The sequence below is a fragment of the Necator americanus genome, chromosome V (genome assembly GCF_031761385.1).
Source record: "Necator americanus strain Aroian chromosome V, whole genome shotgun sequence".
In the NCBI taxonomy this organism is placed as follows: domain Eukaryota; kingdom Metazoa; phylum Nematoda; class Chromadorea; order Rhabditida; family Ancylostomatidae; genus Necator; species Necator americanus.
This window is the reverse complement of record NC_087375.1, coordinates 930,468-952,583: the sequence shown is the minus strand read 5'-3', so window position 1 is coordinate 952,583 and position 22,116 is coordinate 930,468. Positions and strand designations below refer to the sequence as shown.

General features: G+C 39.7%; 3 protein-coding genes across 4 annotated transcripts; 1 reads left to right on the top strand and 2 right to left on the bottom strand.

Moving 5' to 3' along the window:
* Positions 1-83: 83 nt before the first annotated feature.
* RB195_012617 (uncharacterized protein) lies at positions 84-5,205 on the bottom strand (the record flags this gene model as incomplete). Its single annotated transcript, XM_064202070.1, has 8 exons — positions 84-216; positions 1,220-1,297; positions 1,516-1,635; positions 1,976-2,085; positions 2,194-2,345; positions 2,416-2,532; positions 3,228-3,329; positions 5,139-5,205. The coding sequence occupies 8 exons, from the start codon at positions 5,203-5,205 to the stop codon at positions 84-86; spliced, it is 879 nt and encodes a 292-aa protein (XP_064057951.1).
* Positions 5,206-5,680: 475 nt separating this feature from the next.
* Positions 5,681-12,722, bottom strand: RB195_012616 (uncharacterized protein; the record flags this gene model as incomplete). Of its 2 annotated transcripts, XM_064202069.1 has the most annotated exons (12): positions 5,681-5,698; positions 5,771-5,856; positions 6,284-6,392; positions 6,468-6,587; positions 7,300-7,385; positions 7,475-7,572; positions 7,991-8,053; positions 8,646-8,692; positions 10,160-10,200; positions 10,301-10,438; positions 10,985-11,056; positions 12,683-12,722. In XM_064202069.1, the coding sequence occupies 12 exons, from the start codon at positions 12,720-12,722 to the stop codon at positions 5,681-5,683; spliced, it is 918 nt and encodes a 305-aa protein (XP_064057950.1). The 2 variants fall into 2 exon arrangements, with proteins under 2 accessions (XP_064057950.1, XP_013299288.2); XM_013443834.2 differs by lacking the exons at positions 8,646-8,692; positions 10,985-11,056; positions 12,683-12,722 and adding an exon at positions 9,161-9,279 and having other exon boundaries at positions 5,681-5,856; positions 10,301-10,436.
* A 594-nt stretch (positions 12,723-13,316) lies between these two features.
* On the top strand, positions 13,317-22,116 carry RB195_012615 (uncharacterized protein; the record flags this gene model as incomplete). The annotated part of the gene is made up of 9 exons (XM_013443832.2): positions 13,317-13,402; positions 14,669-14,795; positions 14,880-14,939; positions 16,188-16,278; positions 16,424-16,531; positions 19,178-19,353; positions 21,125-21,279; positions 21,840-21,935; positions 22,017-22,116. The coding sequence occupies 9 exons, from the start codon at positions 13,317-13,319 to the stop codon at positions 22,114-22,116; spliced, it is 999 nt and encodes a 332-aa protein (XP_013299286.2).

Genomic DNA, 22,116 nt, shown 5'->3' with positions numbered 1-22,116 from the left:
GGAAGAAGACAAATACACGTATTCCAATGAAATCAACTCAACTATTTATGTTTTTTTTTACAAGAATTACAATGTTATTATTACTAATCCACATCATGAGCACCTCTGTCCGTCCCTGGACAATAGTTTTCAAGCTCTTCTTCTTCCTCGAACTGACAGCCACACCAAATGCAGTAACGATGAGTCGCTCGTAGATAATGAGTGATTTGAGTCAGCCTGAAATGGACCCATAAAATAGGAATTATGGCACGCAGACAGACATTTAAAGCGTCACCCCACGAACCTGGGGTGGTACGGGTTCCAGGCGGGTAATGCCTCTACGGGGTCGTGGATTGTGGGAAAGATGGTGATTCCGTTCATATCTCCCTGTATTAGTGTAAACAAAAGACCGGGACGCTGTTCCTTACGATGTCCTCTATTGCAGCGCGCAACCCTTGCGCCCTCCCACCTCGCTGAAAACCCATTCGTACGAATCGCAGGCGGAGCGCAAGCGTTGCGCATTGCAACAGAAACCGTCGTAAGAAACAGTTTTCTGCGGTCGACCGTTTACACTGACACAGAGATGAACGGAGTCACCATCTCCCCACAATCTACGACTCCGTATAGGCATTAAACCCGCACCACCTCAGATTCGTGGAATGATGCCTCTAACTACATCCTCGATGCTTTTGTATGCCCCCAAGCCGCTCGTTTCCTTCTGCCCGGCTTGGAGGTCACGTCATTCATGAAGTCAACTTCTCAACCTATTTCGGATTCGGAATATTCGTTCCTTTGAGCGTGAATGGGACATCAGAAACTTATCCTTCCTCACGAACACCGTCCTGTCTAGGTTCAGCTGAAGACCGATATTTTTCACCTTTCATGAAATTCGGCCAGCATCCCTTCCGCCTGATTGATGCTTGATGTTATTGGAACGATGTCTTCAGCGAAACGAAGATGGTGTAAATGCCAGCCGTCAACTTCATTTTTTCACCAATTCCTGTACGAGTTCTCGAAAGTGGCACTGAATGTTTTGGTGAAATTGTGTCTCCCTGACACTCCCTCTCTTCACGTCGATTATGACATTATTGTAGAATGAGAAAATTTCTTGCTTTTGCCATGCGCTCGTACGCAGATAGCAATCAGACTTGTATACGCGGCCCCAAAAACTGTGATATTAACCATAATTAGAAAGACGAAAGTAAAATAAGACCGGAATTAAAGATAAAAAAAGAATCACCTTTCACACAATTCTTCATCTGAAAGTTCTTCGAACCGCTCTTCTTGGGGAGCTTCTTTCCCGTTCGCATAAAGATACCTTTAATTTAAGAAGAGTGAATATTTGACCAGTTAATGCAACATAATCTGCTCTTTCTTCGCCAACCCCAACTAAACACCAAAATTAAGAGAAGTTTTACTGAAGATCCCTTTACGAGGTTGTCGAGAGAGTTGATTACAACAACAATAATGATTACAATAACTGCTGAGTACAAGAAATTACACCGATTTTCCGGCAGGAATGAAAATGTTAGCAACCTCGAACATTCATCATCTTCAGAGTCCCTCCGCTGAAGCTGTCCAAAGTCGTCCTCTGTATCATTTGGTTGTCTATAACTTTTCCAGAACCATGGTTGTTCCGGCAATTCAACATTAATCCTACAATGAATTGCCTTACTTTCAACAACATCTTCAAGAAATATTTTACTTCACATAAACAGAAAATTAAATAGAATTAATAGAAAATTAATGATAGCTCCCCCTGAAACTCAAAGTCATACGACCGATGCACAAAATTCTGCATTCAAAATCTTACAACTACACGCACATCAACATTTGGCAAGCTTATAAAAGTAAAACTAATTGATTAGCAAAATTATTGCAGTTAATACTTCACTTTTACCCTTTACTAAGCGTTCTTCTGCGCTAAAAGCACTGAAAGTGCAAAAGATGACAGTAACGTGCTATGAAATTTCGATGAAATTTGTACTCGTTTCACCTTAAATCCAGTTCTACACAGATTTTTCTGCTAGCTAGGATATCGCGAATAAGAACTTTTGTATTTGATACACCTCTCTTTCGTTTTCGGTAGTCGTCGATAAGCTCTTCCTAAAAAGTATTAGTGTGATAAAACGAAAACGAAATTAATAGCATAAACAACCAATTTAAACAGTACAGGAAAGTTTGCTTATTATGGAAAACAAGAGGAGTAGTTACGGTTTTTTCTGCTCTTCTTTTCATCCTTTCAATTTCATGCTTCAATCTCTGCTTCGCTTGTTCTTCCTCTGAGCTGCCGTGACCTAACCCAGTTCTAGAGGTCTTCACTTCAAGAGCAATCGGTTCTTTAATCCCAACACCGGAGTCAGTATCTATAATTAGAAATTATTGAGAAGCATTCATCGCAAATCAAGTAAGCAAAATAAAATGAGTTTTTGATACCGCTTCTCTTCTTTCCTAAACTCATTCCAGGTTGGAAACCCATTTTTGCCATAAGAGCAAATCCTTTCGACGTTTCCGGCACCGGTTTTCTCAACGCTTCATCTCGTAAAACTTTTTCTGAAGATCTGAGTCGATTATGCATACAAAATACCAAGTTGCTTTACTTTCCTATCCTAACTTTCTTTCCTATCCTTTCCTTTACTATCCTAAATTACTTTACTTTTAACAATCCATTTTCAAATAACTAAATCGAAGTCAAAGAATTGTCTTCATTTTTCTTTTCATCACTTCACAATTTTGCGGCAATTTTGCGTCACCTTTTCCCGTTTACAAAAACGGCACAACTTCTTTTGCACGGTCACTACTACACGCAAAGGTAAGCAGCACATTGTGGAAAGAAAAATGTCATCTTTTAAATTCTAATAGAAGCGATAGATAGAGCGAAGTGAATTTAAAAACAAAGCAAAACAAAAAGCAAACACTACTTCAATTCAATTATAACCACATTGGTATAACTCTATACCTTTACAAGTTTTCTAAATGAGGAAAAGACTTTCCCCCAACTCGCTTTTATTTTTCTAGCAGCTTTTAATAGAACCGAATTGTAAATATCTAATCAATTATTGGTAACTCAACAGCACATAGAGTATCTAGTTAATGTTTCAAGTGCTTCAACTGGATAACATCAAAAATATAGCGGAGCGAGAATACAGAAGGTATATGACGCATTCAAAGATGATAGAATCAAGGATGGAAGCAAATCTTAAACCTTATCTTTTTAAATTAACTATAAATTCGCAAAAAAAACATACCTAACTCCCGTATCTTTGGTCTCCCTTCATCGTCTCTCCTACTTCGAACACGTTCACTTTCTATTTTCAGTATCCTTTTCTGAGAAAGACTACTCGGGATGCCTAAAAGCCAACCTCGAAGTGTAAAACAAGAAAACTAAGCACTAAGGTCAAAATTCCCCGCTCCAGACTTTTCAGAAGTCCGAACACAAATGCATGAAGCCTTCTCCGGATTCTATTACGCTGCTACGATGTTAATTGTGATTTTGCCACTACCAGCGTTTCTGTTCTCGTCGTAAATGAAAATTCTACTCTTTAGATGGTCTTGCAATTATTTTGCAGAACTTAGAGGCTTGGTTGTGGGACAGAAAATGGCGTCCACCTTTGCTTTTTCATTTATGGCCAAAAACAAAAACACGAACTGTGGCGAGTATGTTGGTGAACCGGCGCGACCGCTGCATATACGCATCAAAGAGCACGTGAATAGTAAGAATAGGTTACGAGAATTGACACCTTCAGGTGCCCACAGAAAATAAAAACACGACGGCGCCGATTTTCAAATCAGGGTCCAAATCTTAGCGCTCGAATCTAAACCGTTGCATCGAAAATCGCGGGAGGCATTTTGGATCCGAGCCAAAAACCCTAAGATGATCTGCAAAGACGAATGCTGTCGATAACGCGGGAAATCGCACCATATCTCGGCTGATTCGAATGAGACATTTGAACCATTCGCCTTCGTGATCTATCAATTAACGGTCAATGCTGCGGATCTCCGAACTAAGGTGAGCATTCAGTGTAGTTGCTAAGTTGGTGATAGAAAAAGTAGGCATGGAGTTTATCTGTTTAGTTGTGGAGAGGTTCGGTCGTTTAAATTGTGAACTGAATCGCCCACTTCAGGCGGTGAAGAAAGCGATTTTGCCGAAACGTTAGCCAATAAAATTACTCGACAACCTTGTGTACAGCTCATGGAAATTCCATCTATGCCGAAAGCAAAAGAATTTTGATTGAAAGTCGAACTTTTCAATGGAAGTTCTGTTACGCATTTTTTGCGGTCCGATCTAGTTTTTTGTGACTGGAACTTTCTAAATTGAGGTGGGACCTACATGAGACGATATTTATGGTCGGTTCAATCGTGTGGACATCTGCATCAACACAAACTTCCTCTATGCTGGACATATATAACTCTTTCCCTATCATGCTCACCCTACTTATGGCAATCATCCAGTGGAATACATCTGGTGCCATCACGAAAACTTGATAGGTCTAACTATTCAAAGCATCGTGACATCAAATTGACGATGTTGGACCTTCTGTAAGACAATATAGAGTTCTAGTTCTATCTTATAAATACAAACGTGACCACGCTCAATTCCCCTTATCATTCTGAAGAAAGGTGTGAGAAACGGCCTTAGTCCATACGAGGTACGTTGGAACACGCCGAACCTATGCACTCGCCTCCTCCATGCGCGAGCAGTCGACAGCCAATGAGGTCTCTTCAGCATCCAGCAAGCAATAAATAAGCTCCCGGGGGAACTGATGCGTGTACAAGGCGGTTCCATCGCCGTTCTTCAAGACGGTCAGGAGGAACAGAGCGTGGCTACGCTCATCCTCCTAATCTACAACTCAAACTCTCCACTGTTCCACAGAGACCCCAGCATAGTCAATTTCGTGACATACTGCCTTTAAATAGTTAGAACTGTGAAGCTTTCATTACAGAACTAAATATGATCCACGACAATTGTCTATCCGATTACATTGAGTTTTAATATGTCTAAGTTAGAAATATTTGTGCTGAGAAAGGACTAGAAAGTTTTAAAAAAAGCATCCGCATATTTGTCACCTCTTAATAATTAACTCAGACGTGACTTGTAATGCAATAAACCGACGAATAAACACAAATAACAAAAGTAGTGATTAAGAAAAGACTCAAACCTGGTTTTACGTCTTGCGTCATAATAAGAAAGTTATCTGACATATAATCATCTTCTCCGTCTCCCATCGTAAATAGTGCCAAAGCCAAAATGAATGATCTTTCAATTTCTTGTAGCAATAATCTCAAAAAATACGACGTTAATTCTGACACGGTATGTAATTGTGCACCTGCGCAACGTACAACAATTTATCAGCCAAGACAAATCTTAAATATTCGCACTCATTTGAGGCACACAAAACACTTTTCAAAGCATTTTGAAAAAGAAAACAAACACAACGCTGAACGCTAAAGTTAAAAGAAGCGACGACACATAGACGTAAAAATGTCAACGAAAAGTGGGCGTAACAATGAAAATAAAATATTGAAAAACACTATCATAGGAGTAGATGAAAATTGGTATTCACAATGATCAATACTTATTAAAAGAGATTTCGATTACTGTGTTATTTACACAATTTTCATTCGGTGGATTTGTAACGTATCTAAATACATTTGTTTAGGTACGTACATAGATGCTCAGACATTTTTCCTAATCTTCCAATTAGGCGTCGTCGTCGTCCTGCAAACAATCATTTTGAAATTCGACCAACGAGGAGAGCATGGAATAAGTAATATCACGAGCAAATAAAACCTCGTGCACAACTCGTTTCGCTTTTGAGCTGGCAGAGCTCTGATCCACTACAACCTCAACGCCTGTATTTCGGTCATTATCGCTGCCTGAAAGTAGAATTATTAGAATACAATAAAAGAAATATTTGAACTATAGGACTAATATGTGATGCATTATGCAATATATTATAACGCACAAATTTACGACAAATACACTTAACAACTCTAACACAAAAACATAGGCAAATGGGATCATTTAACATAGAATTTCTTCAACATGCACTACTCCAACCACCGACAAAATGTTGATAAAAAAAAAAGCAGTTTCAGAGAGTCCGTAAGAGATATCCCAACAAAGAAGCTCTCTTTTATCAGAGATAGCCAAGAAGTAAAACAAAAGTAAATGGATTAGTTGTCGAATGGAGCTAAGTTTTACCATACTACGTAGTCGAGGAAGTTAAGCGCACTTCTACTAAAGCCTAATGTTTTGTGAACGCAGCTGATCAGCTAGCTAGGAAAGAACAAGACAGATCACCTTCATCTCCTTCTAATTCAATGAATTTGTCGTGAGTCCATAAACCATCAGCGGCTGATCGGGGAACAAAAGACCTCCGAGAACCTGCATCACGATCTCGGCGTTCGTACTAAAGAGTGAAATGGTAAATTTTTATGGTTAAGTAAAGACAAATATTACTAGTTTCTTAAATGTCTAGACCGACCCTATCTCTACCGTAGTATCCACGGAATCCAGAGAGACGATCACGTCTTGGACCCATATCGACGCGGGGATCATATGCGCTGCGACCGCGCCACTGCTTTTCTTCACCACGGTCGTCGTGCTAAAACTCAGAGCGTCGAAAAGTCAAAGAAGCAGCAAAGTTACCTCAACTAATTGTTGCCCTAAATTTCAATGCAACAGTCGATTTGATCAAAGAGCTAACTAAAGACAATAAAATAGGGAACAATTTAATGAGATTGTGCGTTCATGTCACTGAGAGGACAGTTTGAAATCTCGATAAACATTAGCGGGCACATTTTAAAAATCGTCAAATAAAGTTTTCGTTTTTCAGTTTTCGTCATGATAATGACCGCTGACGTAAGCACTCTCAGAAAAGCCACAACCTACAGTCCAAGAACGGATCCGCGTTTTCTTTGTTATTGTGTTCTGGGTAAGCGGTTTTAAATATGATGTGAAAAAGGAGTCATCGACACTAGAAAGTTCTCGCAGACGATTTGGCGAACTTCTAATCACAAATTTACATTCCTTTCATTCTTCCTTGAACAAGAAAAAGATGAGTGACTAATAATTTTTGCTCGAGGAAGAATGAAGAGAAATGTAACTTTGTAGGCTCCCGATTAAGCCTATCCCATTGACTATTCATAAATTTTGTTTCTTAGGCGAAGCTTCATTTTAGCTGCAATCCATATAACAACACTAACTAACATCCAAATCATTGCAGAGCAATCTATTTCCAGTGAGGTTCGATGAAGCACATACTTAGAGATGGATGTCGAAATATGTACCTAATCATGTTTCGCATTAAAACTTACACCAAAATAGCTTTTTCCTTTTGGAACAGCAGTTGGATCAATAAGTCTTTGTACGGGTTTATCGCCTTCTTCATCGCGGAACTTCCCTTTAAAAAAAAAGTGAAATTTCAATACTGGAAGAGATGATTTCGAAAAAATTATGGGAACTAGTTTAAAGAAGTAATTCCAGTCCTACCGTTGAATCTACTGCTGTCGACTTCTCGTTCACGGCTGGCTTCGAATCGGTCACGCCCTTGACGATCGGAAAATGAAAGACGGTCTCTCATAGCTTGTCTGAAGCATATAGAATCATCAAAAACATAGAAATCAACGGTTATCCTCCGAGAAAAAGTTGTCAGAAGTCGTTACAGAAAAATAGGAAGGCAGAGTTACAGTCTCCTTATATTAGCTCTATCTATAGTACACTATGCGTAAGCAGCTGCGTTCGAAGAGCTCTGCCACCAAGTCATGTACTAGTTGTGCTGCTAAGGCACGCTCACACCCAACTGCTGACAATTAAAATCCGCACCACGCGAAGCGCAAACACCTGCGCCATAACTCAGGCAGATATCAACAGGCTCTAGGAATAGAGAAGAATACAGTTAAAGATGAATAGGCAAGGCAGAAGGCAATAACGTTTTGACCAACGAATGAGAAATGAGAACTATTACTTAACAACAAGTATACACAGAGAATCAACAGTAATAAGCACCTGTTCTGAAATCCACCGGTTCTGTCACCTTCACTGCGTCTTCTGTCGCCAAATCCACTAATCCTGTGAAAGAAGTGAGTTTTCATGTTGATATAACAACACAAAGGATAAAGGATAAAGAGCCTGGCGTTAATCAATCAATTAATCTTGAGATGTGCGCCACCACGTTCACTTCAACTCAGAATCGTTCGAAGTTCATGAACGTGTAACTGGCCTAAACAATGACTTGCGGTGGCTAGCTGATGTGTCACGTCAGTGTTCTTATCCTCCCAAACAACTCTAGTACCGTTTTATCGACCTCAGAAGGATGAAAGGTTTGGTGAGCATTAGGCGGATTCGAACTCCGATCGACCGTGCAGACACCGGAACCTCCTACCAACTGCGCTAAACGCGCCCCTTAAGAGACTGCACTCTTAAAAACAGCTTCTTCTTGAAAAAATTCTTCTTAAGACCTACTTCTCAAGGTTAAGCAAGTAACCATTTTTCAACTGGGACCGATATTTTATTGCTAACCAATGTGAGGGTCAATTCCAAATCAATTCACTTTAGAATTTTGAAGGACCTCGTCCTCATTGTGTTGATCTCTGGTCTACTTGACTGACGACAGACACTTTATACTTATCCTTTATAGCAACATACACGCAAAAAAATTAACCTCGATGTTATTGTCCCTGAACGTCGGGGGCCATCGATCGTACATGTCTATAAATCAAGTTAAGGACACATTTAGAGCCTCGAAATCAGTCTAAAATATGATCGGTGGAACTGCAGGTGAGTTAGCAGAGATAAATAGTAACTACTGAGCAGTTCTAACGCAGCACAAACAAGACCTATTCTTTTCCTTAGGCAAAATAGTAATGAAACATAAACGCTATTTGAGAGCATTGAAGGGTAGCATGGAGCTGAAAAAACACAAACACACACTCAGTTTCACAATTTTGTTAATGAACACGGTAGAGGAGAGACGTGCCACTCAGATAAAACATGACAATATGTTTGAAACATTGGGGAAACAGCGACGAAGGCGCGAGAAGGTAAGCAGCTCAAAGGTATCAACCTACGAATCTGGGCGGTACGGGTTTTAGATGGGTAGCGCTTATACGGAGTCGTATATTGTGAGGAAGAGGATGATTCTGTCCACCTTTCCCTGTATCAGTGTAAACGGACTACCCCGAAACTCTGTTTCTTACGACGGCTTCTGTTGCGATGCGCAACGCTTGCGCCCCGCCTGCGATTCGTCCGAATGGGTTTTCAACGAGTTGCAGACGAGAGGACGCAAGGGCTGCGCGCTGCAATAGAGAACATCGTAAGGAATAGCGTTCCGGTCTTCCATTTATACTGATACAGGGAAAGCTGAACGGAATCACCCTCTTCCGCACAATCTACGACCCGTAGAGGCATTACCCGCCTGAAACCTGTACCACCCAAGATTCGTGGGTTGATGCCTTTAAATTAAAAAAGTGTACAGTTACTCCCTCAGCATCGCCAAGTAGATAGTATGCTCTCAACAAACTTTATCGAGAAAAAGGCTATTCTATATTTCATTCCAAGAAGATTGCAAATGTACCAGGTAGTACATAAGAACCAAACGAAAATCTAGGAGTTTACACGCGTACGGGAACAACGGTTACGAGAAAAGAATCAAATATGCACATAAATATATAGCTAAAGATTTTGCGTTCTAAAGGCAATATGCCACGAATCAGCCGTAGTAGGGGAATCCGCGGGAGAAGCTAGAGATAAGGTTTTAGATTGCGATATCCGAGGTGGCTCCGCTCATCTCGCCTTAATCGTCGTAAAAAAAAGGCGTGGAAACCGCTTTAGTTCCTACGAGATACGTTAGAACGAGCCTCTATGTAAGCGGCCCCTTCAGCAGTCTATCCACTGATTACAAATCAATAGAGTGGTGAGAAGACATCACTTATCTACGACCGCTGGGACTTGGATGCGGCGTGTGCGCAAGAAGGACGTGTTGCAACTGAAACATTTCAAAAAAGGCGTCTTCCAAGCCTTTTTTACGGCGATTAGGGAGAAGCGGGGCCACCCCGGACCCCAATCTATAACCCCATCTCTACCTTTTACCGCGGATTTCCTCATGAAGTCAGACCCGTGGTATGCTGCCTTCAAGCACAAAAAGGAAACATAAAACTATCAAAATTATCAACTCACGATTCTCTCCTTTGAAACAAACGGTTTACTCTCCTTTTTAGCTGAAAAAATATCGAAATGAAAACGAAAGAAAGATAGTGACTGAGAAGAATATTCACAAAGATATGTGGAAACACAGGTTGCAAATTTGTTCCGACATACTTCTGACGGCAAGAAGAGCAGCCTGGTCCAACATGTTCACTGGTTGACTCTTGGATACGACAGGACGTGGGCCACGTAACAGAGGAGAACGGGAACGTGAGCGGGATCGTGTACGTGTGATGTGAACGCGCCGCATATCTGAACGAAGTCCATAAAATCATGTTGAGAGCAGTGCGAAGAAAAACAAAATTCGTTCACCAAATTCTGAAGTATTTTACAAAAGAAGACGCATAGTCGGCGCTCAAAGTATACAGCTGAGATCTGCACGATGCGCCAGCTTTAATGTAAGCTCACTCTTTCTTTGGCACACACTCCCAAGTCTCCCCGTCCTGTTACAAAGGAAGGCGAAACGCGCTTTTTCGGCTGAACATAGGCGCCGACTATATGTTGTGGCAATTCAGTAACAGCTTAACTACTACTCATTCTTCTTCAGATCTCGAATTGAGGAAACTTTCTTTGAATGATAAACAAGGACAGAATTGGATTCCCTTTTTCCTCTTATCCCAAAACACTTTACAAATAATCTTCACATAAGGACGAGCGTTGTACTCTTTGAAGTGTAAAGGATGAAGAATGAAATGGAAACATATGACCTGTCAGCACACCTGTACTGTACTGAAATTTGAGAAATATGGACAAAAGCAAAACCGAGAAAAATTTAGCGTGCACCACAAAGTACCGTACCTTCCCTGCAATGCAACTCTTGTCGGAGATGGATTGGAGCACGAAAACCTTCCCGATGACGGATTTCTTCGCCTTATTATATCCGTTCTAGTTTTTCGACTTATTCCACAGTTTGTTATCCATTGGTCGAATGATGGTTTTATTTCTAGAATTAATGATGGTTAAATTCTGTTTGGATTTAAGGGCTGCTTCAGTGGTCAGTTTTCCCACACTTTTCTCACTCTTGGCCCGTATACAATAAAATTTTTTCAAATGGATAAACATGAGGAATGTGTTTTCGTTAGATACGTTGTAATCTAGTAAGAATTTGTCTCTGGACAAACGGAATACGCTGCAGAAATACGTCCCCACTCGTTCTGAGACTGGAAATATTTCTGCAACAAACGGCTGGGCCTCGCAGCGCTGTTCCAGTGCATAAATATAAATAAACAATCAGTACTATACCACGGTTACAGAAGAAGTCAACAATGGTTTTATTGTTGCCGTATTTATCCTCCCAAATGGAGGTGTTTGGGAGGATAAAAGGATAAATACGATACTTTTGAATACGAGCTCAAGAGACGAAGAAACAGACATTGATCTGACATGAGTGGACAGACAAGATCGGTTGTGGGGTATCTCCTCCTTTTTGCTCCATTTCTAAGGAACTTTCCTGAAAACAACAACAGAGGCGCTTTCGAATCACGTGTTTCTTTCTTTTCCAGGTCCTCTAGAGAGAAACGATCTGATCTGAATCCAGTATCTTCATGCTTTGTGTGTTTTTCGACTTATCTATGTTTTTGTGAACAAGTTGTTTGCAAGAATTTGCGCACACTAGGTGCAAACAAAATTTAGAGTGGTAGAAACCCTATGAGTTATTCTAAGTAATCAATCTCTTAAAATAGCCGGACCATAGTTCCAGAGTGTCGAATACGTAGTAAAGTTTCTAGCAAATGATTGCTGCGAAGCAGGGTCTGATGTGATTGAAGAACTACTTAACCAGTGTTATGTAATCCGACTCCTAAAATCCATATGTTTGCCAGTTTTCTTCAACAGTTTTCCTATAAGCTTGTAGCAAAACAAGCTCCTCACTGGCTTACCTCGAAAACAACCATTTTGCAATTTTTCACCCCACCTGCCTTGCAGGACTACCATTTTCAGGCGATGTGCTTCAGATCACACTCCAATTGTGTTCAGTTAGAGACTTTCAGATCCCCCTGGAAGGGATTGTTTACTGCGAGAATCCCACAAAAATATGTTGAGAACTAGCTTTAGAAAAACAGAAAAAAAGGAACGTTGAAAACTTTCGAGGCCTGGACAAAACGGTCATAGCGTCCATATGATAATTTATCTTGTTTCCAATTGTACAGTATCATACGCAGCAGATTGTCGTGTAGTGATACGTCATTGTGTTTCTTTTTCTGATTTCTCTCTCTTGTCATAAGGTTCTTATCGCAAGCGAGCCGTGATGACTAAAAAAAAATGTATCGCTGCAATCAACGCTCGCGTGGCAGCGCCGATTTCACAATGTGACGGCGAGCGAACGTTCACGAGAGTGTAAAATCAAGTGAGGCACTGCTGCTGTTGTTCAATACCACCCTGCAAACATCCTGAACTGTTTGTCGATTCCCATCGTTTTTTCTTTCTATATGTTTTCTTTCATCACTCTGTTTTACTCCATTAAAAAGTCGAGTCGAAAATCCACGATCTATGACGTACATATTTGCACAATCGGGTAATTCCTCCGCACGTCAAGCATTTCTCTGCTGATAATTTTTCCACCACAAATCAACATTTTCAATCTTAGCTGTACATCTCTTCGTTCAAACTGGTTAAATGTTAAATGTTAATGTTAGTTAAATGGAGTGTGAAGCGGACAAAAATGAGTATTTTTAACATCATTTTCTTTTTTCGTTTTTCTGTTGTTTTTTTTTTTCTGGCGCGAGTTTAAAGGCATCACCCCACGAATCTGGAGTGGTACGGATTTCCGGTGGAGTATTCGTAGACGGAATACTAGATTATGGAGAGGGGTGATTCCGTCCAATTCTTCCTAATTGCCGTAAAAAACGGCTCAAAAGATATGGCTTCGGGCGTTCTGGCGCACTATCTCCTAGGAGCTCGATTGGAGCGCGCCAGCCTTGTGCACGTGCCGCATCTTCCGGGCCGTTTTTACGGCAATTAGGAAGAAATGGACGGAATCACACCCCTCTCCATAATCCACGATCCTATATACGAATATTCCATCTGAAATCCGTACCACCTCAGGTTCGTGGAGTGATGCCTTTAACTAATTACACCCAATTCTTGTATTTTTGAATCAATCTCCATAACTTCTATACGATCTAGACGTTCGATGGACGTTCCAACGGAGGAATCAGATTCATTCGTGAGCTGTATTCTTGTCGTCGCTGTTGTTGCTGCAGTCGGGTTTCTTATGAGGTGACTTTCCCTTTTCGTTGTTTGCTTCCTACAATTAGTTTTTTCTTCGTCTTGTGTTTGAAACTTGGAGCTCTGCTATCAAGTTCTAATGTGTTTCTTTTTCATACAAACCCTTCCCAATTTCGCGCTAATTCTCAGAGTTTTTTATTCCTATTGATTAAAATCAAAATTGCTCAGAAAGTGAAACTGAGGTGAAAATGTAATTGGGTGGAGTCCACTCAGTAGCTCTCTTATTTCTGGATTCTTTAACTTTCTTTTTTCCCTAAGCAAATTTAGCTTACATTTCATAGATCTTCTAACACTAATGCTTAAGTCTTAGGTCCCCCGACTCATTTAGTTATTTACTTCCACAAATAAGGGCGCCCCATTTCCTCCCCCCTCAAACTACACTTTACCCATGGCACTAGTATTGTTGACTAATGCCAGCCATTATGGTTCATGTTCAATCTTTAAGATAAATATAGTACATGTTTGTTTACTTTTTACTTCATTATTCTGCTATGCTTCAATCCTCACCACGTTCTTTATGAAATGCATTTCTGAAATATCAAAACTCTAGCCAGCATGTTCAGATGGTATTGTTGAATATCTTAGAACATGCTGGCTAGAGTTTTAATATTTCAGAATTGTCGCTTATTTAGGATTGTTTATTTAGGATTTATGAAAAATATACAAGTTTATGAATTAAGTCCGATCCCTTGTCTATTCGAGTGTTCATTTGTACACATATTTATACATAGGTGGATGCGGCAACCTGATCAGGTTTCTTTTTTTTAAGACTGAGGTAAAAGGTGAAGGGTAAGAACAATAAGAAAACCCGAGGGAAAATGTAGTAGATCTGCAGGAAACTTGGAAAGGAGAGAAGTGGTGTAAGGAAGGGATTAAATTTGGAAAACATTTAGCAACTTGATGTCCACGAAGTAGTAGTCTTCGAGGACCCGTTGTGGATCATTGTTATTTTCACTCTTTAGTACCGCAAGCATGGGTCTGACTCTTTCTTAGAGTTTGAAATCGAAGAAGGTGGAACTTTTACGCTTCTTTTTAAGCTGTTTAGGAGACGAAAAGATGTTTTTTGAAATTTGGAAATTATTGGAATCACCAGTAAATAGTGGTTAACTGATGAACCGATAACCCAACCATCAATCAAGCGCCAATTATATGAGACCTATGCTTTATCCAGAATTCTCCTCCTGTTTTTGTTTTCTGTTATTGTGATGAGTTTGCAACTTCTTATGTGGTTCGTTCTTATAACTTGCGAACTTGCAGAAAATATTTCAAAGGAGCTCAGTTCACTGAGCGTGTGTCTGGAAAAGGCCTCGTGGCTGTAGTTACTGGTGCGAATAGTGGAATTGGTCTAGAGACATGTCGTGGGTTGAATTTGGCGAAGGTGAAGGTGTGTGAGCGTTTTGGTTAACACGAAGCTCTGGCTATGCAGTTTGTTCGAAGGAAATTTTTTCAACTGGTTTTCCATCTTTAGGTGTATATGTTATGTCGTGACATGGCTCGTGGATCTGAAGCAAGAATCAAATTAGCTCAGGTAGACCGTATTTTATACAGCATTGGAAGTTATGAACAATACAAATTATGTTCAAATTTGACTGAAAACACTAAAGGAATGGATCAAAACTCTGTTGGTCCCTCAAGTCGTTGAGACACATGTCCAGATAGTCGTATGTTTGTGCGCCACTGTATGCCAAATAAGTTCCCAATGATATTGACAAGGAGAGAACAGCAAGGATTGCCGATATTCTCGAGAAGCTTTTCGGAGGGCATACCGGGATAAGTTGTTGGCCCGCATACGAACGGCTTTCATTGAGGTAGTGCCCGAACGCGTTCCATACAGTCTGCAAATAATTTGATTTTTACCGTTTAAGGTTGAATACATTCGTTGAGAATTAAATTGATATGAATTTTTATGACTCTGAGGATAAGGTCAAGCTCGTAGTATTCGTAAAGGATAAAGGGTAAAGTCATTCCCGTTGGTCAGTCTGTTTGGGGTGTTCAAACGCGCTTGATTTCAGTTTACAGTTGTTGTTTTATCCTCCCAGACAAATCTGGTGCCAAGCTATCGACTCCGTAGAGATAAAAGGTTTAGTTAGTGTTGGAGCGGTTTCGAGAACACCTGCGGCAGCGGAACTTTACCTACTATTAACGCACGTTCCTATGTATTTATAATACATTCACACAGTATTTGTTATCGCCATTAGGAGAATGTTCAGATTTTACAACTTCGATGAGTTCTGCTTTGGGAACTCATGGCTCAATGCCATTCTAACATCCATGTTAAAAGCATCACTCCACGAATCTGAGGTGGTACGGATTTCAGGTGGACTATTCATATACGGGATGACTATCGATGAGTTCTGTCTTGGGAACTCATGGCTCAATGAAATCTGTACCACCTCAGATTCGTGGGGTGATGCTTTTAAGTCGATTTTAGTTATTAGCAGCCCTGTAAATGATGAAGCCATTTTTTGTTGTTCATTGTATGTAGAAAACGTGGATGCCAGTAGATTACCTGATGTGATGGTATAGGTACTGCGTTGTCTAAGTATGGATTACGTTTGTTAGTGGGAATTACTGCTTCTTTCTTCGGAGAGTACATTCATCCCATTGAAGGATTTGGACGCCTGAATTCTCGTGATGAACCTTTGTTGGCTATAGCGTTGAAGCATATATTAATTAGAAATTGCGAAGGAGTCGTGTAATTCAACCAAAAAAAAAGTGAAATAGCAGTGCAGTACATCTTTTTCGAGGACTATAACCAACCATGGTGTTTTTGCAGATGGGATGTGATTCAACACGACTCGTGCTAGTACGATGTGACCTGGCTGATTTCAACAGCGTACGGGAATGTGCCAGAGAAATTTTGAGAGGTGGGTTTAGTCTAGATTTGAGCTAGACTTCGTCAAAGATTTCACTACGCGTTTGTATACGCCTGTGCAGGTATTGCTATTTCAAAAGGGGAAGCGTGGAGAAAGATCATTATAGTAACTGTAGTGTTAAAGATAAGAATTTCAGATGATGATAAGATCGACATTCTAATCAACAATGCTGGTGTGATGTTTTATCCCAAATATGAGAAAACAGTGGACGGTCACGAAATGACCTGGCAGAGCAATCATCTAGGTATGAATGGTGAAATCGAGCATATCCATCTTCTCTTTAGCTAACTTTGTTGATCTCTTCTTAGAATTAACAAATTTTCACTGCTTCAAGTCATATTGAGCACATTATCAAACCCAATTCGCACTTCATAGGCAACCTATCTTGAAATTAACGGTGTTGGGATTCCCAAGTGAATAGTTATCGATAAAGGTGTAGGTCACGAGTATGACGATGATCCCGCCCAATCCCCCTTAGTTATCCAAAAAGTATGCGAAACAATTTTGGATGATCTCGTTTTCCTAACAATGCAGCTTACTATCAGTAGTAAAACGATGGCGATCCGTCATGCGTCTGCGATTGTGCGTTCTGCTGCTTTATTGAGTTGTACTGGTGGGATTGCGGACAATGCTTATTATTGAAAGATTGGTTGGGAAAAAATGTTGTTTAAGAGATATTTGAAATTCGAATCCACCAATCCACTTCCATCTTCTGCTTTCTCTTGTTTCAAGCTACAAATTGAAGAAAATTTAGCAAAATAAGACTTTTGAATATTTTGGAGAATGAGGAGTTTGTAACTGTAAAGTTGTAATAACTGACTAACTAATAACTGTAAAATTGTACTGTAAAGTAAAGTTGTAATAACTGACTAACTAATAACTGTAAAATTGTACTGTACTGTAAAGTTGTAATAACTGACTAACTAATATTTGTAAAGTTGTAATAGGCATGTTGCGATGAATGAAGGACGTTGGGGACATTTAGACGAATTTTCGAGAAGGTACACGTGCAACTATCAAGAAAGAGGACTATTGCCGAGCGCGTTTGTATCTTTGGTCTCTGACCTTTCGTTGTGTCTCTCCAACTTTTGCAGTCTAGTGCCGACTTGCGAAAACTTCCACGAGTGTACATAGAAGCGACTATCCCTTTTGAAAATGTTTTTTTTTTTCTTAGTCCTCCAAATTAGAAAATGGAAATTAGGGAGAGGGTTGAGAGGGTGGGGTAGGAGGAGGTAGAAGTAAGACATGTGAAAGAGAATGTAGAATTTTTGTGGTAATATTTGCTTATACTAAGCAAATAACATACTTGAACTTGCTTTATCGATAGGCATTTTGTAGAAGAATGACTGAGAAACTTGTAAAAAAAAAGTGAAAAAGAAAAACAAGGAAGTTTTCAATGACTTCTAGAAACAAAAAGTTCCGATTGTGTGTTGCTTTTTAATTTCCCGATTGTGTGTTGCTTTTTTAATTTCAAGTACATGCTTACGTGTGATACAGAAGCAAAGTTTAGCGAAAGTGTAACTCTTAACGAACTGTAGAATTTGAACTTGATAGAGTTCAATCCAGAAATTCTAAGAAATGTATTAGTGTTTATGCTTTAATGCCGGTTAATGCCCTAATTAGGATTTCACCATTTTCAAAGAGTTTGTTAAACTTTGTTAAAGGGAACAGTCTCACTAATAACGCATTCGAACATGTCCACGTATAAAATAATAATAATAATAATAAATGCATAATTTATTGAAATAGACATAAATAAAATAATAATCATGAATTGAATAAATTAAATTAACGGGGAAGGATGAAAGAATTCTTCTTCCTAAAAAAATGAATGAAAAATAATGATAATGAAATGCTCAAAAAATGACGCTCAAGGCAGGATCATGAGTATTAGCCAGCTGCTTGCGTAGTTTTACAACATCGCCCTTGATCGCTACGCGGGAAATATTTGTTTGATGAATTAGAATTTTTCAACAAAAAGAGCTTGGATTCTCGATTTTTTAAAATTTATTTTTTTTTATTTATTTTTTTTTTAAATTTTTTTTTAAAATTAAATTTCATTTTATTATTTTTTAAATTTTTAATTTAATTTTATTTTTAATTCTATTTTTTTGTTCTCACTAGGCTAGTGTAACACAACCTGATATTACACCAATCTTTACGAGATACTGGAATAATCGTACAGTGCTTTTCGCTAATTTACTGTAGTATTTGTTGTATAATAGAATTATAGAGTATTTTCGCTTTAATTACTCAAATTTTGTGAATATCTTATTTTTTAATCTCCCTACGAACCTTGTATTTTCGATTCGAAACGTATTCTTTACTTTAAATAAGAAAGTAAATGTAAATTAACTACTCTTTACATTAATTTACTTTAAATTTATAAAATTATGGAAGAGACGGAATGTTCTTTCTTTTCCAGTACACCCCATTATTTATTTATTTTTTGAAATTGTTAACGCAAGAGTCTTCTTCATCGAAAGAATATTGTAAAGAAGTAACTTCTGTTTGTAATCTGAAAGATTTTCTCAGTTTCTTAGGGTGAGGTGTTCCACTCCTATTATTGCATTTTAAGAAAAACTGCTGAGTCGGACCACCGCACAACTCAATGATCATTTTCTACTTAAAGTGCAAGGTAGAACTAACAGGGATTGGTTGAGATACGTACAAAACATCATTACTTCCTATTCAAAATTCTAGCTACAATTAATCTCGACACTTCAGTTTATTTCTAAGGATGTAGATGCTCGTTGACTTCGATATCTCATCAGATCCACATCTATGTTATATGCTCATTTTATTTCTCTCTATTTATTTTTCATTTCATTACGTAATGAGTTCTCTACTAAAAGTAGGATTTTTGTTATGTTGAGCATTTCTTCTACAGGACATTTCCTCCTCACTCATCTACTGCTGCCAGCTCTTGAAAAAGCTCAAAAAGCTCGAATAATTATCGTTTCTTCGAAACTGCATCTGAAGAGCAAAGCGTTGGACCTTGCCACCATAGATGACAAGAAGAAGTTTGGAATGTTTGATCCATACAATCGCAGCAAACTTGCTAACGTGGGTAAAATTTTGAATTGCATACTATATGGAGTTGATAACAGAAAAGTGTGTCCAAAGGAGATCATGCGTAGAGGTGCCCGCAGAATTCAGAGCCGCGCGAGCGCGCGCTTAGGCGGCTCTGCGGCTTTGATGGTTATTGAGCGTACTGTTGTGAATAGTCAATAACCACCAAATCCGCAGAGCCGCCAAACCGTACGCCCGCGCGGCTCTGAACTCTGCGGGCAGCCTTACACTTACATTACATTACATTCCACGCCATAGGCATAAAGGCATCACCCCACGAGTCTGAGGTGGTGCAGATTCCAGGTGGAGTATTCTTATAAGGGATAGTAGATTATGGAGAGGGGGTGATTCCGTCCATCTCTTCCTACTTGCCGTGAAAAAAGGCCCGGAAGATACGGCTTCGGGCGTTTCTCTTTTTTCTACAAGGAGTTCGATTAGGGCGCGCCTGCCTTGTGTGGCGCCGCATCTTCCGGGCCGTTCTTTACGGCAATTAGGAAGAAATGGACGGAATCACCCTCTCTCCATAATCTACTATCCCTTATAAGAATACTCCACCTGAAATCTGCACCTTGCTCAGATTCGTGGGGTGATGCCTTTAAACAGAAGTTATCTGCTGTATATTAGTCACATGGTCCTATAGTTCTTGAACAGGGGCGATTTGCACAATCGTTTCTTGGAAGTTCACCGCCGATCGTACCTGTATATATCGTGATTGAAGTTTCCTGAATGCTTTATGCGCGTGCTCACGGACGATAAGGTTAGCATCCAGTCTATCCTACTAAGGAGTAGTCAACCTATCTACTACCGTCCTGGAAGTTTTTTTTTCTGTGTCAGCACTGCAGCCGAACAGTTCTGTGTCGATTCCTTCTGAAACCGGTGCTTTACCCATTGTACTACTTGGTAATTCCGTCAAATCATTTATTCTGAACTGCAGCGGCTTCATGATTCGTAATATTGAACGTCTAGAATATCCTTGTTCCTATTTTAAACAGCATTGCTTAAATACCTATTTTGACTGTCTAGTTCTATTTTTAAGTTTAGGTGCCTAAGTTTATAGTTATCACTTGCCCAGTAACATTTCTAGCACTATAGGGTCAATACGACATGAAGCCCGTACGCAATTGCGTACGCAGCTTCTCTCGAGGCGCCTCGGTGGAGCGTAGCTGCTAGGAGCGTGGTGAAACCCTTGCTGAAACCACCCATCCCTGCAGTTTGCTAAGGTCCCAACTCGCATTCCAAATGCTGCCTCCACTGCGCCGTACATTCGTTGGAAAGCTTGCAGATATAATCTAATGACTCTCTCTCTCTCTGAGTACGAAACTAAAGTAGAAATGAGCGTTTTATTTCTAATTTCACACGCACCTAGCAGCGAGAAATGAATACATTTATGATTTAAAAAGTTGCAGGCAAGTTTTGCTGAAAACATGTGACGTTGCGGAAGTGGAGGTCCGTACCATTGATAAAAATGATGATGATGATTTTCCCTGACATGACTTTCCCTAACGTATATTACAACTGTGAAGACACAAGGAATTACAGTACAGTCAAAACTATCAGATCTGAAGCAGCGGGGTTTCAGTCATTGCAGCACCGGTAGTATCTCCGACTTCCGTCGTGAAGACTGAGTTGAGTCAGGCCTCCACCGTGCCGATGGTTGCGAAGTTTCGACTGTAGCTGCCGCATATTTTTTTGTGTTTTCGAAAGTCATTTAGTGCTTTTGGATGATAATGAGTATTCATGTCTAAAAGGACGTTCAAAATTTTAGGTGATGCATGCACGTGAATTAAGCAGACGTCTACATAAGCAAGGTATCCATCATGTGTCCGCGAATTCTTTACATCCTGGAGTGGTTAATAGCAATCTCAGTAGACACACATTATTGTCGAAATCGCCCCTTCAACAGCTAAGTGCTCCGTTCAGGTGAGTTAAATTTATGGTTAGGGTCAAGCGTGTAGTAGAAACACGATTCTGCGGAAGGCGCTCCCCTCATTCTCTCCCTTTGTCTCTCATAGACAAAATATGTCTGTACAACTTTGTGAATTTGTACTGCCTCAATTTTTATATGAGCTTAGTTATTTAGCAACTCATGCAGCCAGCTTTGCATGATGTTTACCTCTTTCTCCGGGTGTAGATGTCTTTTTCACATTGTGATGTCGTCGAAATTAATTTTTAACTAATAAAATGAAGAGTTTTAGAACAATGATCCTCATTTAGCTTTTTTTAAAAGCTGAATTCAAAATCTCACTCCTGTTAGGGATTAGCAGTGATCATTTTTTAAGCGCAGCTGCATTATTTGTAAAGCTGGCTACATAATTGTCACCTTTTTAAATATACTTCATATATATTACCAACCGGGTACCTAACAACCGCCCCCCTTTCTCTCTCTTTTGGGAAAATTCAAACTTGCGCTTGACCCTTCCTATCCCTTTTTATGAGAAGCAGTTCTCTGTGCTTTATCTCACTTATTGCTCTCTCTTCAGATGGTTCTTTTTAAAAACTGATCGTGACGGTGCTCAAACTTCCCTTTTCCTGGCCCTTAGCAAGAAGATTGATGGTATCAGTGGGAAATATTTTGCGTAAGTTTGTGAAATCTGGAAGTCTACTGTCAGAACATATTAAATTGTGGACTTTTTTATTTTAAAAAAGTTCTTCTACAGGGACTGCAAGTTGGCATCTGAAAGTGAACTCGCCTTGAATGATCAAGCATGTGAAGATTTGTATAATTACAGCATGGAGCAGTGTGGAATAGCCGAATAA